Below are 15,712 nucleotides of genomic sequence, written 5' to 3' on the forward strand. Positions count from 1 at the left end.
TCACCTAGTCAGCAGTCCGCGATCTTCGTTGTCATATTTTACACTTCTTAATGGACCACACATTTTCAATGAGAAACAGGTCTGGACTTCAGGTAGGTCAGTCTAGTACCTGCACTCTTTTACTATGAAGCCACACTGTTGTAACACACAGTGTGGTGCACCTGTAACGGGCCCTAACAGCCCTGGCCACAATGGTCTACGAGCATGCCTGACATCTGATTGGTAGAAACAGCCATTTCAGCGGTGTGTGACAACACCAGCACTTGGGATTATGAAGGCCGAGGCCATTTACATGGCAGTACATCTGAAATATCATTATTTAAAAAAAAAAAAAAGACTCAGAAATGACTGGGGAAAAAAATATATTCAGAAATGACTGGAAGGTGTGCAATGCTATGAAATGAAACAAAACTGACTGCTGGAAATAAATTATTACAATTTCACCAAAGTTGTAAGTGTTGATGGCTCTGACTGCAAGCCACCCATTAGTGTTTTGTGGAACCTCACATCAACTATTGTTATTAGTTTGGTATACTTTTGTCCTTTCTCCAATGCAAGTTCACTTAATATCAGTGGGCCCCTCAATACAGTTAACCCTATCAATGTCACCCGGTAGTCAGAACATCGCTAAAGTTTAATCAAGATCAGATCAAGTTATTGATGTTTTTTCAGGCAAAGATTTAATTGGTGTCCAGAACCTACTGAAGAAGCACCAGGCTCTCCAGGCTGAGATCACTGGTCATGAGCCTCGTATAAAAGCAGTCACCTTGAAAGGAGAGGCCATGGTGGAAGAAGGTAGTCTTTTAAATTTTGAACTTTTATTTAGTATTTTAGATTGTGTGTAATTTATAGTAGATTGTGTGTAATTTATAGTCACCTTCACCTATATTCATGCTGGTCTTTAGGACACTTTGCAGGTGACGATGTGAAAGTTAAACTGTCTGAGCTCCATGGACGCTGGGACATTCTGAAGGCCAAGGCCTCTCAGAGGAGGCAGGATCTTGAGGACTCTCTACAGGCCCAGCAATACTTTGCTGATGCCAATGAAGCTGAGTCTTGGATGTGGGAGAAAGAACCCATTGTGGGAAGTACAGACTATGGCAAAGATGAAGACTCGGCTGAGGTATGTAAATAATCTTTAGTAGGGGCGGGGTGCTACCAATTCTTCTTTTTATAGTCTTTTTTAAAAAAAAAAATTGTAACTCGGTTAATTGTCTCAACAGGCTCTTCTCAAGAAACACGAGGCCTTGATGTCTGACCTGAGTGCTTATGGAAGTAGCATCAAGGCCCTCAATGAACAGGCTACGTCTTGCAGGGTAAAAATACAGTAACCCTTATTTGCTCAACTGCAGTGATGTACATGTTGGATTGTGTTGTTTAGGACTTAAAAATATTCATTTAGTTTAATGTGGTTTTGTGATATTTTAATGAGCAGCAGCAAGTGGCACCGACTGATGATGAGACTGGGAAGGAACTTGTCTTGGCCCTATATGATTACCAGGAGAAGAGCCCACGTGAAGTAACCATGAAGAAGGGCGATATTCTCACCCTTCTAAATAGCACCAATAAGGTAAATATATGATGTGTTAACTATTATTTACAATTGGCCTGGCCACATTAGAGTACTGGCCCATTGGAATTGGAATAATTTTATTTTTTTACTGCCATAGTAAATCACTAATAGGGATTTTTTTTTGCCAAGCCTGATGTGTGTGCAAAGTAAGGCTGAACGATTTTAGGAAAATATTATATTGCAATTTTTTTGACATTCTGATTGAATTCATGATTTTCTTCAAATCAAGCTTCAGCTAAGATTTACAAACATGACAGAAAATCGCATCATAATAAAGGTGCAGGGTTTGATTCCGGCTCCAGCCTTCCTGTGTAGAGTTTGCATGTTCTCCCCGTGCCTGTGTGGGTTTTGTCCGGGTACTCCGGTTTCCTCCCACATTCCAAAGACATGCACGGTAGGTTGATTGAGCACTCTAAATTGTATGCGTGTGAGCGTGTGTGGTTGTTCGTCTTTCTGCGCCCTGCGATTGGCTGGCAACCTGTTCAGGTGTACTCCGCCTACTGCCCGAAGACAGCTGGGATAGGCTCCAGCATGACCGCAACCCTTTAAGAGGAGAAGCAGATTAGATAATGGATACTCTAATAAAACATGATCTCTGAAGAAGCTATGTGAGGCAGTCCTTTATAAAGTTGTTTGTGTTTTCTTTTTTTTTTTAAATATAATAAAGACTGCTTGCTGTCCTATAGAGAACTAAAATGGTTAGTGTATGTAAAAATACTAGTGATGTCAAGCGATTATATTATTTTGACTACCGTTTTATCATGACCACAGGGTGCACTTTAAAGTCCCAAATTTTCCCCAAAACAAACGATGCGCCTTGTAATGCAACACACCCATTGTATAGACTGAGTAACTCTCGACCATTGGGTCTGATCCCCTTGGGGCATTTCAGAGTGCATGTTAGCACTCCCTGCTGGCCAAAGTCTGAGACATCTATGTCTTGAAATTGACTGTGACGAATACATTATGTGAATACGTTTTTTGGTGATGGTGCAGGAGAAAGCTGGACAAAGGGGCAGCTGTCCACGATGTCGTAGTCTGTCTTATCATTCATGTTACTGAAAGCAAGAAACATCACAGGTTTAGACAACAGACTGCAAAAAAAAGAAAAAAAGAAAAAAACACGGCCCAGAGGACACCACTCACATCTCTCTAAACAGCCATGTGATTGGGTGAGGCTGACTGGCTCAGAAGAAGCCATCTTTTTGTGTTATTTTTATTTCTTTTGGGGATATGAATGGCATGAGAGATGCATTTTTTTGTTTATTTGCTTTGTTTCATTGTTTGCTTGTATGCCGTTCAGAGATATTTTTGGTTTTGATTTGAAACCGTGACTCTAAAGGAGTGTGGTGACCAGTGACATCCCTCCCCTGACGTTGTTGATTAGATGTGTTGCCATAGCATCTCTCATTGGTCTGAGGTGCTGCTACTGGCAGAGATCCCTTAGTCCCATGGGTCCTAGCGTGCGGCGTGCACGATCTGGCGTGCGCGAGCTGCCGTGCATGAGCTGGCGTGCGCGAGCTAGCGTGCGCCTCGTAGTGCGGCGCGCCCAGTTTAAGTATTAAATACAGAAATAGCACCCTCATCTCGTGCTGCGGCCTTTGGTACAGTGCGTCTTTTGGCCATAAAAATACGGTAACTAATGGCAAAAATTCTGTAATTGCAATTAAGCGTTTTTTTTCTCCTACTGTTTTTTGTGAAGCTTTTAACAGCTATTTACTTGAATAATACCTTGCAATTAATGTAAAATCACCAAATTTGAACTGGTCTAAATTGAGTCATCCTTTCAGGAAGTTGTCTTTTTTTTCTCAAAACAAACAGTACATTTAATTGTAAGCACCACACTCAGTGTTGGTGTCCAACGCCCATTGGTAATTTACTTAAGCAGGGTGTTTTGTTCTTAAATGATGTGTTTGAATTTAGCTTTGCACGATGTGCTGATTATTTTTTTAAGTAAATAAAACTGAGTTAACTGATTGCGTAAATTTTTTAAATAAGTAATCTTGAGTTGACGCTTTGACTATAACCCAAAATGTTGTAAGGTTATTTGTAAATATTTTTCTTTCCAAGTTTTTGTCAAGAGACCTAACTGCTCCAAACAGAGGCCTTAGCAAATATGGCCTGAAATTAATGGTATTAATTGTATCCCTTCACAGTAATGGTAATGTCACATTCCTAATGAAAGTATTTTTGGATGGGTTTGCTTGATTTAACTTTACTCTTGTATTTGATGGAGGTTTAAGTCCTCATTAGCGTTTTCTTTGTCACAGACACAAACCCATACAATACAATACAACTTTATGTATATATATGTAATTAATCCTTCATGCACTATTTATGACTGCAAATGTGCTTAAATTATCTGTGCATGAATATAGCTTGAAAAAAACATTTCATGTTCTCCATTCACTGATAGCGAGGCACTTTTCATGCTTATCTGAAGAGGAAACATTTTGTGGGTTTGAGTTTTTGTGCATTTTTATACCTTCAAAAACAACTTTGTTTGCTTGGCATACAGCTTCGTAACAATAGCAGTGTTCAATGAGAGAGCGTTAGGTAACATTTAATTTTTAACATCTTCAGAGGAAACACCCAAAGTTTAATGAATTTTCACCTAATTTAGACCCTCAAAGACAGGGTAGTTTTTCTTGGCGAACAGCACACCATCACAGCAGCAGTGTTCAATCAAATATAAAACTTTTCATCTTAACCATCTTGAAACAAAACAGCCTAAGTTTGAACTTGATGGAATCAAATTTGTCAGAGGAGTTGGTTAATATATGATCTCAGTAAAAGGCCAAAAAATGAGGCAAAATTTGAAAGCAATTTCAAAATGGTTGACTTCCTGTTAGGTTTAGCATCTGGTTCCAAGAGACTTTTTGCGTGTCTCGGGTGTTGCACCTGTCTCCAAGTTTTCATAGATATAGATCAGGGTTGCCAACCTTTTTTGAACCAAGATCTAATATTCAAGCCATCCAACCTCCCAGTCTTGTCACCCAACTCTGCGATTAAACATGTGCCACTACCTTGTCTCCGGTTTGGGCATGCAGCGTGCTGAGCTAAAATTGTGGGCTGCCGCTTTGGCTTACCACTGTATTTGAAAGGACCCGAAGTGAGATGTTACTGATGTTTGAAGGTGACCTAAAAACTCAAAACTAAACTGGGGTGTGCAAGCTGTAGCATCTGCTAACTCAAAATATCTAATAATAATAAGAATAATAATGTGCACACAACTTTTTTTGTTCTCACTCCACCCCTCGTGGTCAACTTGGGAGCAGTCCATGGGCTACTACTACTGAACCGGACAACTGTTTGGGCACTCCAGATCTTGGTGAAACCATGCCAGTTGGGCTTCTTTGTTAAAAACAATTTTAGCAGGTACTGAAAATCACCCAATAAACTTCTAAAATCGGTATGGTAAGCTGGCAGCTTGCGACCCCTTAATTCCAAAAAAAAAAATTTAAAAATGATAAACTGGGCGTTCACTGTTCAGCGTTAGTTCTGCTTCTATGCCTTTGTGACTTCAACATGTAAATGTTCAAAAAAATTAATTATTTTCTGTTCTATAGGACTGGTGGAAAGTGGAGGTGAATGACCGCCAGGGATTTGTTCCTGCTGCCTATGTGAAGAAGCTGGATCCCAATCAGTCTTCTTCCCGGGAAAATCTGGATGAACATGGAAGCATTGGACTTCGCCAAGAACAAATTGAGAACCAGTAAGCCCAAATATAACATATATTTATATTTTCTTATTAAGCGCTTTATTGTCACCCCTTCTGTACCTTTTCTGCCTCTAACAACATAATCTTTGTACTGGTACTGCTTAGGCTTATCACCAAAGAGGCTTGCAGCGTGTCTATGCGCATGAAGCAGGTTGAAGAGCTGTGAGTAGGAACTAGTTGAATACCTACCTACTCTGTGATCGCAGTGTTAATAATTTTTTTATCATAACTGTTAGAGATGGGCATTCAACCAACTTTCCTTCGGCAGTAAGGAAGTTGATAACTAGTTGTTTGGTTGTTATTTCAGTTTTTATACTTCGTTTTCAATATTAAAAATTTTGATGCAGCAAATCCAATAAAATGTTGACCAGCAGGACAAGAGAGTTGGCAAAGCCTGAGAATACTGAGAATAGGGCTGGATTTTTATCTTAAAAAAAAAAAAATCTTATTCCTGACTTTATTACCGTATTTTCGCAGTCATAAGGCGCACTTAAAAGTCCCAAATCTTCCCCTAAACTAACACAGCGCCTTGTAAGGCGACTGCGCTCATTATATAACAAAGTATCACTCGCGACCATCAACCCTTTTACTCATTGGGCTGTTCGGAGTGCATGTTAGCACACCCTGCTGGACAAAGTGTGAGTCATCAATGCTTCAAAGTGACCATGACTATACATTATGTGACTATGGTGTTTGGGTGATGGTGTGGGAGAAAGCTGGACAAAAGGGCAGCGGTCCACAATGTTGTAGTCTGTCTTATCATTTATGTTATTGCAAGCAAGAAACGTCCCAGGTTTAGACAACAGACAAAAAGCCCAAAGCATGACAGCACATCTCTCTAAACAGCCATGCAAATCTCTCTAAACAGCCATGTCATTTGGCTGAGTCTGAGTGGCTCCCAGAAGGCATTGCTCTAATGGCTCCCAAGAAGCCATTGCTATATCATTTTGTGTTATTTTTATTTCTTTTTGGTATATTGATGGCATGAGAGATACATGTTTTGTGTTAATCTTATTTCTTTGTTTCATTGTTTGCTTGTATGCTGAGTTTTTTTTTTTTTTTTTTTTTTGAAACCGTGACTCTCAGGAGTGTGGTGACCAGTGAAGTCCCTCCCCTGACGTAGTCTTGTAGACTATTGCCATGATACCTATTATTGGTTAGAGTCATTGTTAATGATAGTAATTGTCAATGGTATCATAGCAACTGTCTTTGAAATGTGGTGATTGCTTATGGTATTGAGGCAAAGTGAATTGCCATGGGCTGAGTCAGCGCGAGCACCTGAGCTATTGCTATGCTAAAAGCAGCTGAGCTAGCGCTATGCTAAAAGCAGCTGAGCTAGCGCTTTACAAGGCGGCGTACCCAGTGTGTGCTTCAAAGACAGAAATGGCACCCTCAACAGGTGTTGCGCCCTTTGAGGCGTCCTATGACTGCGAAAATACGGTAGATTGTTTTTCTCTTGATTTAAAAAGAAAAGCCAAATAACATCACAATTCAAATGTAATATAGGACAATGAATACATTAAAAAAAAGAGCCAACTTGCTTTAGTTTACAAAAAACGCTTGTTCCAACTATTGCTATCCTACAGCACTGCACACTCACATCAACAGAGCACCCCAAACTTATGTTGAATCGCTAATTTCATATGCTAAAAAAAACAACAAAAAATACAAATTTATTACTTGGTCATTGATTAAACTACTGTAGTAGTCTACCGTGTCGGCCGTCAGCCATCCTCAAGAAATAAAAGTTGCACTCACGCCAAGCCCCCGACTGTACAAAACAGCTGATAACATTGGATTAGCAAACACTGAGTCTTTTTCAAAGTCATGAGCAAGACGGTTCATACCATTTTTGTTTTTACTTACTATAGCCGTGTTACAGGTTTTTAATGGTAGCGCTTTAGAGTGGTTTAGGTCCTATTTAGCTGACAGTACTTTTTGTGTGATCATTATTGTTATCCAGCATCTGCAGACCATGCTGATTATCTGATCAATTGAATCAGGTGTGTTGTAGCCGGGCGATAAGGAGAACAGGCAGGATAGCGGTCCTCGATGAAAAGGATTAAAGACCCCTGCCTTAAAGTCCACACATGAAATGTGCAGCTTTGTAGCAGACAATGGTGTAGACGCACGTCACTGTATTACAATATTTACAGTAAACGGCACAAAGTGAAATGCCCATCTCTAATACTTAATACAGAATGTCACCCCATTCTGCAATCATTGTTTTGTTCTTGTTGGTGTGCCATGCGTTTTCTTTCTTTCTTTCGTTTGATTACCGAGCAAAATATTGAACTGCTGAAATAAATATGTACAAAAGTGCGTGTGTGACAGTGTGCACGTGTTTTTGTGTGTGTGCGTGTCTGCGTGTATTATTTCTACATCTCTCTCTCTCTCTCTCTCTCTCTGTTTCTCTCTCTCTCTCTCTCTCTCTCTCTCTCTCTCTTCCCCCCAACTGTGATGTCTAATCAGGGTTCGCGGTTAACCGCTTCCCGATTGCCCGGGGCAAGTGAAATTTGGCCACGGGCAAGGTAAAATTATGGGCAACTTACCCGACCGGGCAAGCATTTTTTAATGCAGCCAAATATCTTTAATTTCGACGAAAACTGTGGTGTGATCTGTTTGTAGTCACTGTATGGTGATGGTTTAACCCAGACACCCCCTTATGTTGTGGTATGGTCCATTGGCCTTATCGGGGGCAATGGGCGGACGCTACAGGGATCAGTTAGTTCAGTGAATGTCAAGTTAAAGTGAACGTCAATAAATCCCGCAGTATTGGAACTCGCTGTAGTTGCATCCTCATTTGAAGTTTGAAAAACACAACAAAAACCTACGATATTTCGGCCGAAAATTGACAGCCGGAAGTTTTCTTCCCTTCTGCGCATCTTTCTGCGCATGTTTACAAGTGGCGACGAGTTCGTTCAAATCCGAACATTTCGGATTCCTCTGACATGACTAAAATAGCTCGAATATTTTTAAGTAGACAATTCAGTTGTGAGTAAGGAAGGGAGTAATATTTGATTATTGGCTGTTAATTCATTAGCTCCATGATGTGACCTGACATAGTGTCAGTGACTGTGTTCTGTTTATGCTATGAAACTTATGGAGGCAGCACCACAGGCACTGGTCTTAAAGGAATACACAAATTTCCCACACTCATAATTTACTTATGTGATTACTCTATTAATAGGCTCTCCTGGATTTAAAATTGATAATCTGGATTGCTGTAATATCATTTTCCCAATTTAACATGCAGATTTGTTAATTATTAAAACAACAATTAACATTTTCAATAACTGCACAAGATGATACATGCTGTTGTGAGCAGGGTTTCATGGTTGATGATGAAAACAAGATTAATTTATGTTTATCAGATTATATGTTTATTTACATTTGTGGCACACATTTTACAACCATAAACATTTTATTCTTAGTCTAGCTTTCACAAGAATCAGTTCTACCTGCCAGCTGCCAGCTCCTTACGGACATATGCTTCATTGACTGTTTCTTAATGCCTGCAACGTCTGCAACATAGAACTCATGAAGGTATAACATAATCCTGGGTCAGCAGACACCTAATTAATGTGTTAATACATGATACATTTTTATATAAGCAACCCTTATGATTGTAACGTATTTTTAATTCTTTCTAGGCAGGAACTGTCCGAATAAAAAATTTATGCAATTTGTAATTAGACATTTTGTCATACAAAAAGTCACTCAGGGCAAGGTAATTTAATCTTCGGGCAAGAGAAAAAAAAATTGTCACTTGCCCAAGTTGGGCAAGAAATTTGGCCACTCGGGCAAGGCAAATTTTAGTGGCACTTGCCCAATGGGCAAGCAGTTTTTTAAGTTAACTGCAAACCCTGCTAATGCTCTCCAGTTTGCAGACTCTTCTCTTGCGCTCCCCCAATAGTCCTCCCCCACCCAACTACAATCTTCTTCTGCAGAGTAATTCTGGCGGATCTCTTACACCACTGCCACCTCCTCGTTGATTTTTACATGATTTACAATGCAGACAAGGCTTATTCTCAGTCAGAAGTTGCGGCAGACCCTTCTCCACTCTATGACTTAATAAAGACAAAAAGACCTACTTATACGTCCGCGGTAGAGGGCGCCAAAGCTTTAAAAGACCTACTTATACGTCCTCTGTAGAGGGCGCCAAAGCTTTAAAAGACGTACTTGTACGTCATGTGGGTAGAAAGAGTTAATTGTATTTCTTTGTTTCATTGTTTGCTTGTTTTGCTGTTCAGTGATAGTTTTCGTTTTGATTTAAAACCGTGACTCTAAAGAGTGTGGTGACTAGTGACATCCCTCCCCTGACATTGGCTATGTTGACATGAGAGCTCTTACCGTTGACAAAGACCTCTCTTTGAATGAGAACAAGCATGCGCGAGCTAGCATGCGCGAGCTATCATGTGCCTCTCAGTGCAGCACGCCTAGTGTGTGTTAAATACAGAAATAGCACCCACAACTGACGCTGCGCCCTTTGATAAGGCGGGTCTTTTGGCCGTGGAAATACTATACTTTTGTCAGAGTCAAGCCATTTCTGTAGCGTTTTTCTTTTATTAACAGAAGGTTAATGACTATTTTGTGCATGTGTGTATAAAAGCCATGTGCACCCGTGTACATAATGCTGCATTCATCGCACTCTTTGTGTTATGGCAGTTTTCTCATAATTTTTAATATTTGCTGAATGACGTCACTCCGTCACGGCATTGGCCGTTTGTTCCCGTGGAGCTACGCTCCATTCAGACTTTTCCCGCGGACCTGTGCAAGAGTCCGCGGTCCTACTTCCCATAAAGACTGGACAATTCATGCAACTCATTGCTGGTGTCGAGGTTGCACACTCGACACCCGCTCGACACGCACACACGGACACTCGCTCGACACACATGCACACATGCATACATGCATAGACGACAAAACTCGCCCCTGCATACTGCCGCCTTGGTTGGACACGTCACCTAGAGCAAACCAAGCCAATTCCTTATCGTGCCTTAAATGGCGATCGGTGGCGGAAGAGGAGGTCACCTGACTTTGGGACTGAACCATTTTAGCCAATTAATGTAGTATTTTGTAGTCATTTGACAGCTGTTATATGAAGACCTTTTTGTAACTTGCCTTTATTATTTATATGAATTGTGATTCCTTTTTAGTCAACAGAAATTATCTTTTCACCTATTGGGCATTTTTTGTGGGAATTAAAACTCACTGTACTTCATTTTTTGACTGGGCCATCATTTTTAAATTTTTCAACAAACAAACCCGCAGCAGTGCAGTACATCAGAAAAGTCGGAGACCATAACCAATGGTTTACTGATTCTAAAAGAGGACCTAACTTGATGAGTCCATTAAGACATTTGCAATTACCGGTATATATAACAATAACCATCAAGAAGTTCAGTAAAATATTTTTTTCTTTTCCTGTATATTTTGTCCACCAATTACATAAATTCGGCAAAATGAATTTCGTCCTGTCAGGTTATATAATTATAAAAAAAAATTCTTTTTTGGGGGGGGGAATTTTCATTTTGTCTGTTGTTTGCCATTGTTATGCTCACCCAGCATGTAATTTTTCAAGAGGAATATTTTCTAGTGCTTTAACATCTTTTTTATTTTATTTTTTTTTAATAGTAAACTTCCTCTAATGCTTAATTTCTTGCAGATATGGAACACTATTAGATCTTGGGGAGAAACGTAAGGACATGTTGGAGAAAAGCTGCAAGAAGTTTATGTTGTTCCGGGAGGCAAATGAACTTCAGCAGTGGATCAATGAGAAAGAGAGTGCACTCACAAATGAAGAGGTGGGCTCAGACCTGGAGCAAGTGGAGGTCCTACAGAAGAAGTTTGACGATTTCCAGAAGGTATTATTGCTTTACCATTGATCGATAAACAATGTAGCAATTCAGAAAAAAATCCAATCAGTTTTTGAAGATTTCCAGAACTTATTATTTTGGGGGGGGGGGGGGGTGAGAGGGAGGGGGGGAGAGATATAAAAGTGTGGTAATTGTTCATATTTCTAGATATTACCTATTGTGAATTAAGCAGCCAAGAGAAAAGAGAACATGAAAATGCCAGAGAGAGAGAGAGAATAGAGAACATGAAAATGCCAGAGAGAGAGAGAAAAAAGAACATAAAAATGCCAAAGAGAGAGAAAAGAGAACATGAAAATGCCAAGGAGAGAGAGAGAAAAGAGAACATGAAAATGCCAAATGTCAGCCCCGGTCTATCATTAGTTCCAGGAAGTCGGACGACCCTCCTTGTTTTGTTTTTACTTGTTGAAGAAATTCAACATACCTAGCTTGCTGATACCAGGGGACTCCCTGCTTTCATCTGGCTTCAATCCAAAATGTTCCGTCCCACCTGCCCACTGTCGTTTGGAACTATTACCGTTTTTGCTACACAACTTGATGCACTGGTACAACTAAAGCCATCAGAAAACTTGGCTTCAAGTATGCTCATTCCGTCTTTCTCTGCATCAAAGTTGGTCATGCTGCCTGTCTCCTGCGTGTGCGTGCGTGCGTGCGTGTGTGTTTGTCCGTGCATGCTATCATGTCCATTTTATTTATTGAAGGAATTTGAAAGTCAAAATAGTAAAAGACCTTAATTTAACTCTGATAGTGGAACAGCCCCCCCAGCAAATTCTTTTTGGCCTTTTTTGTTCTATGAATTCGCCAGTGTTTTCTGCTGTGGAAGGAATTAAAAAAAACATTGTTGAAAAAAATTTCATTGTCTTGTAAATAAAATCCCAAAATGAATTAATTACATTCATGGGGGTTGGGGGTTTGTGAACTTCCACGTTACAAAAACTAAAATGTAAGATGAAAGCAAGTCGTTTTTTTGTGAAAATTGGATAATAAATTTATATTATCATAATCAATTAAAGGGTTAATTTCCCCAAATTGTTGCTCCCCTGAGTTCTGGTGTCTTAAACAATTACAAAAGCAATACACAAACTAGAGGATGAGCTATCCATGGTGTTCAGGCTTTTTTGTTTTGTTGCTTTCTAGGACCTTAAGGCCAACGAATCACGCCTGAGAGACATCAACAGAGTGGCTTCTGAGCTTGAATCTGAAGGCCTAATGAATGAGGAAATACCAGTGGTTCAAGTTCAGGTAAGTTGCAGCTCCCTAACTCAGTTACTGGATCACATTGGTCCTTCAGTGCCTTTTAATATTTAGGGCATGTTTTTCATTTGCAGCAACAAGAAACATTTGGTGCAATGCCTGGGAAGGTTGGAAGCAAATTAACATTAACGTTTGAATTCTTTATTGTGATTGATATGTAAGAACATATGTTTAACACAGCCATGTCTTATAATTTAATAGGATGAAGCGGATTCCAAAACTGCATCTCCATGGAAGGTAAATATCCACAATGGAGGCAGCACTTAACTCATTCAATTCCTCATATTGCCAGCCAACCCACACCACTGGTGTTTGATCAAAATGCATGCATGCTAGTGGATGTTTTTAAAAAGGCAGCGGTAACAAAACTGAGTTTGGTTGTACTTAAGTCAATAATTTAACACCCTCTCATATTGTCAGTCTTGGTGCCGGCCGTGCGGCACCTACGAAATTATGCAGATTTTTGCGGAAGCTCGATCAACACTGCACACCTTACCCCAAGCATCCAGAATCCAGTCACAAATTGTGGCGTCACTCAGCCAACCCACACCACTGGTGTTTGATCAAAATGCATGCATGCTAGTGGATGTTTTTAAAAAGGCAGCGGTAACAAAACTGAGTTTGGTTGTACTTAAGTCAATAATTTAACACCCTCTCATATTGTCAGTCTTGGTGCCGGCCGTGCGGCACCTACGAAATTATGCAGATTTTTGCGGAAGCTCGATCAACACTGCACACCTTACCCCAAGCATCCAGAATCCAGTCACAAATTGTGGCGTCACTCATCCGGCGTTGCCTTCCAGTCTTAGTAAGACTGTCATTCATTGCTCGCTTGCAACTTCACTTTGAATATATAGAGGTAGATGGTTCGTATGGGTGCTTGAAAACCTTGAAAGTCGTTGGATTTGAATGAGTTTTCAAGGTTTGAAAAGTGCTTTAATTGTAGGTGAAGTGCTTGATAATGCTGGAAATTGTTATTTTTCGGCCGTTTGACTCAATAAGCTAATAATAAAATGCAAAAAAAACTAAAACAAGTGTCCTTCAAAAGTCTGGTAGTACATTGACAAGAAAGCGCTGCAGTATGCGCCATAATCAATTAGTTGTGTACAATATAGGAACCGAATTTTTAATAATAATTTGAGAAAATGTGGTATGGTTGCTTAACTAAGGTTGTTCTCTAATTGTGTTTTTTCTGCAATGCTCTCTCTTTTTTCAAAAGAACGTACGCTTGGCTGTTCAAACAACGGCTAACTTTAACACAATTAAGGTAAGAATTGCTTCTTACAAAAATGCCTTCCTACCATGTTATCGAAAGGCCTTGTACAACCTTTGCATGATTATTGTTCATAATTAGTTCAGATTTTGGCTACAGAACATGTCTGTAATTTTAGCCATTGTATTGTTAGTAGGGTTGGGCATCGTTTGAATTTGGGCGTTTCTGATTCAGGTTCTCTGATTCAATTTGTGTTCCTAACACTTCTGGGTTCTGATTCTTAGGGATTTTTTTTGTTGATTGAATCGAAAATCAAAGTGAATTGTTAATTGAAAATCTAATTGAATGGAGCCCTTTGAACCTCTGACACGAAAGGGGGGGCGGAGGAAAGCGCACCTGACGCGAACGCTCTACCCCCTATGCCTTGCAGATCTAAACAGGTTTCCTGGTCAAGGCACAAGTTAATATAGTGCTCAATGTATACACAGGTCAATTGGCTTATGGGAAGCAACGTCATCATGGTCGTTCACCATAAAGTTTATACCTGACACTCCCACTGACTCAAATGCGCCAAAATGACGTGCACAGCTATGCATTAATGAAAGATGAAAGAAGTGATGTCAAAAAGAAGCATTAGCCAATTTGAAGCAATATTGTTATCAGCTCTATGCTTAAGTCAGAAAAGCAAGACACACTGCTGTTTGTCCATCGATTGTATTGTTTTCAACTCATTCATAATCACACGAAACAATACATGTGGACTTGTCGACTTGGGCAACATCTCTGCAGGCCTGTACATCAAGAAAACGTAATTCTGTTCCCCCTGATCGAAAGTCTCTGATGTACCAGTTCGCCAAGAAGGCTGTGTGAAAGTAGCTAATTTCATTTTTTTTGTATTTAATAGGAATTGAATAACCACTGGAAATCACTGCAGCAGTTGGCTGAAGAAAGGAGCAACCTGTTGGGTAGTGCCCATGAAGTGCAGCGATTCCACAGGTGGGAACGGTTTACCCAATTTATATCATATACAGACTGTACTTTTATTAGAAAAGGACCTAAATATCTGAATCTATTGATCGACTATATTTTTCTACTTTAAGGGCACTATGAGATGAGGAATGTGGCCTTTTACCTTTACTATTTGCTATTATAATAATGCCTTTATTAGTCCCACAATGGGGAAATTCGAGATTCGAACCCAGGCCTCCTGGGGAGACTGGGTCCTGAACGCGGCGCCTTAGACCACTCGGCCATCCTGGCAGCCACGAGATTCAAACCCAGGCCTCCTGGGGAGACTGCGTCCGGAACGCGGCGCCTTAGACCACTCGGCCATCCTATACTATTCTCACCAGTGAAAAAGTACATAAAGAAAATATTTACCATTAACGTTTTCCTCATAATGTTACAACTCTATTCCAAATTTGGAAGAAAAAAAATCCCGGGAAATTCTGCACATCACACCCCTGCATTGATCGTAAGAAAAGAGTTTTCGGGCACGAGCAGCGACTGTAGAGATTATTATTATCCACAACGAATTGCATTTTTGTGGAACTAAACGTGAACAAAAACTCACCAAACTGCACTCACATCGGCCTCGCGAATAATTTCATATTTTAAGGTGCTCATACTCAAACACCAAAAAATAGACATCATTGAAAAACTCGGAAAATTGACAAATTGTTCAGGATGTGAATTTCTGTAATTGGTAGCTCTGTGAAGGTGATTCTGTCATATATCTTTCTTAATTAGCGCTGGTGCAACCATGTAAAAAGTTGGATGTGCCCGTTTAAAACCAGTTCAAATTCCCATTGATTTATTTTTCATTTATTTTGTTGAAGTGCAGAACATTGTTTGAATTAATGAATGATAATCATTTTCTCATACCGACCGCTGCTTACCATTTTTATTTATTTTAATAGTACAACTTGATCAAGTCTCTTCTAACAATTCATACTAAAAAAAAAATGAAGCATATATCATTCCTGCTCATATCATTTCGGTCTATATCGGTATCGGACTTTACTTCAGGCCACAGTGTAAGTGAAAATAGTTGTATCCGGACACCACTGACATTT

At 39.9% G+C, this 15,712-nt stretch overlaps 1 protein-coding gene across 4 annotated transcripts in view; it reads left to right on the forward strand.

Annotated features, from left to right (window-relative positions):
• The window catches only part of sptan1 (spectrin alpha, non-erythrocytic 1), a 116,413-nt gene that overhangs the window by 50,520 nt on the left and 50,181 nt on the right, over nucleotides 1-15,712 (forward strand). For 2 of the 4 annotated variants that reach the window (XM_088281261.1, XM_088281262.1), the window contains exons 17-28: nucleotides 673-795; nucleotides 906-1,123; nucleotides 1,224-1,316; nucleotides 1,436-1,570; nucleotides 5,143-5,288; nucleotides 5,400-5,456; nucleotides 10,963-11,161; nucleotides 12,308-12,412; nucleotides 12,499-12,531; nucleotides 12,626-12,661; nucleotides 13,644-13,691; nucleotides 14,542-14,633. In XM_088281261.1, the coding sequence (XP_088137387.1) occupies nucleotides 673-795; nucleotides 906-1,123; nucleotides 1,224-1,316; nucleotides 1,436-1,570; nucleotides 5,143-5,288; nucleotides 5,400-5,456; nucleotides 10,963-11,161; nucleotides 12,308-12,412; nucleotides 12,499-12,531; nucleotides 12,626-12,661; nucleotides 13,644-13,691; nucleotides 14,542-14,633 (1,285 nt within the window). The remainder of the gene's footprint in view (nucleotides 1-672; nucleotides 796-905; nucleotides 1,124-1,223; nucleotides 1,317-1,435; nucleotides 1,571-5,142; nucleotides 5,289-5,399; nucleotides 5,457-10,962; nucleotides 11,162-12,307; nucleotides 12,413-12,498; nucleotides 12,532-12,625; nucleotides 12,662-13,643; nucleotides 13,692-14,541; nucleotides 14,634-15,712) is intronic. The other 2 variants (XM_088281263.1, XM_088281264.1) reach the window with 1 other exon arrangement.

Source organism: Idiotropiscis lumnitzeri, chromosome 18 (assembly GCF_059441095.1).
Source record: "Idiotropiscis lumnitzeri isolate Australia: NSW breed Sydney's pygmy pipehorse chromosome 18, RoL_Ilum_1.0, whole genome shotgun sequence".
NCBI classification, from domain to species: Eukaryota; Metazoa; Chordata; class Actinopteri; order Syngnathiformes; family Syngnathidae; genus Idiotropiscis; species Idiotropiscis lumnitzeri.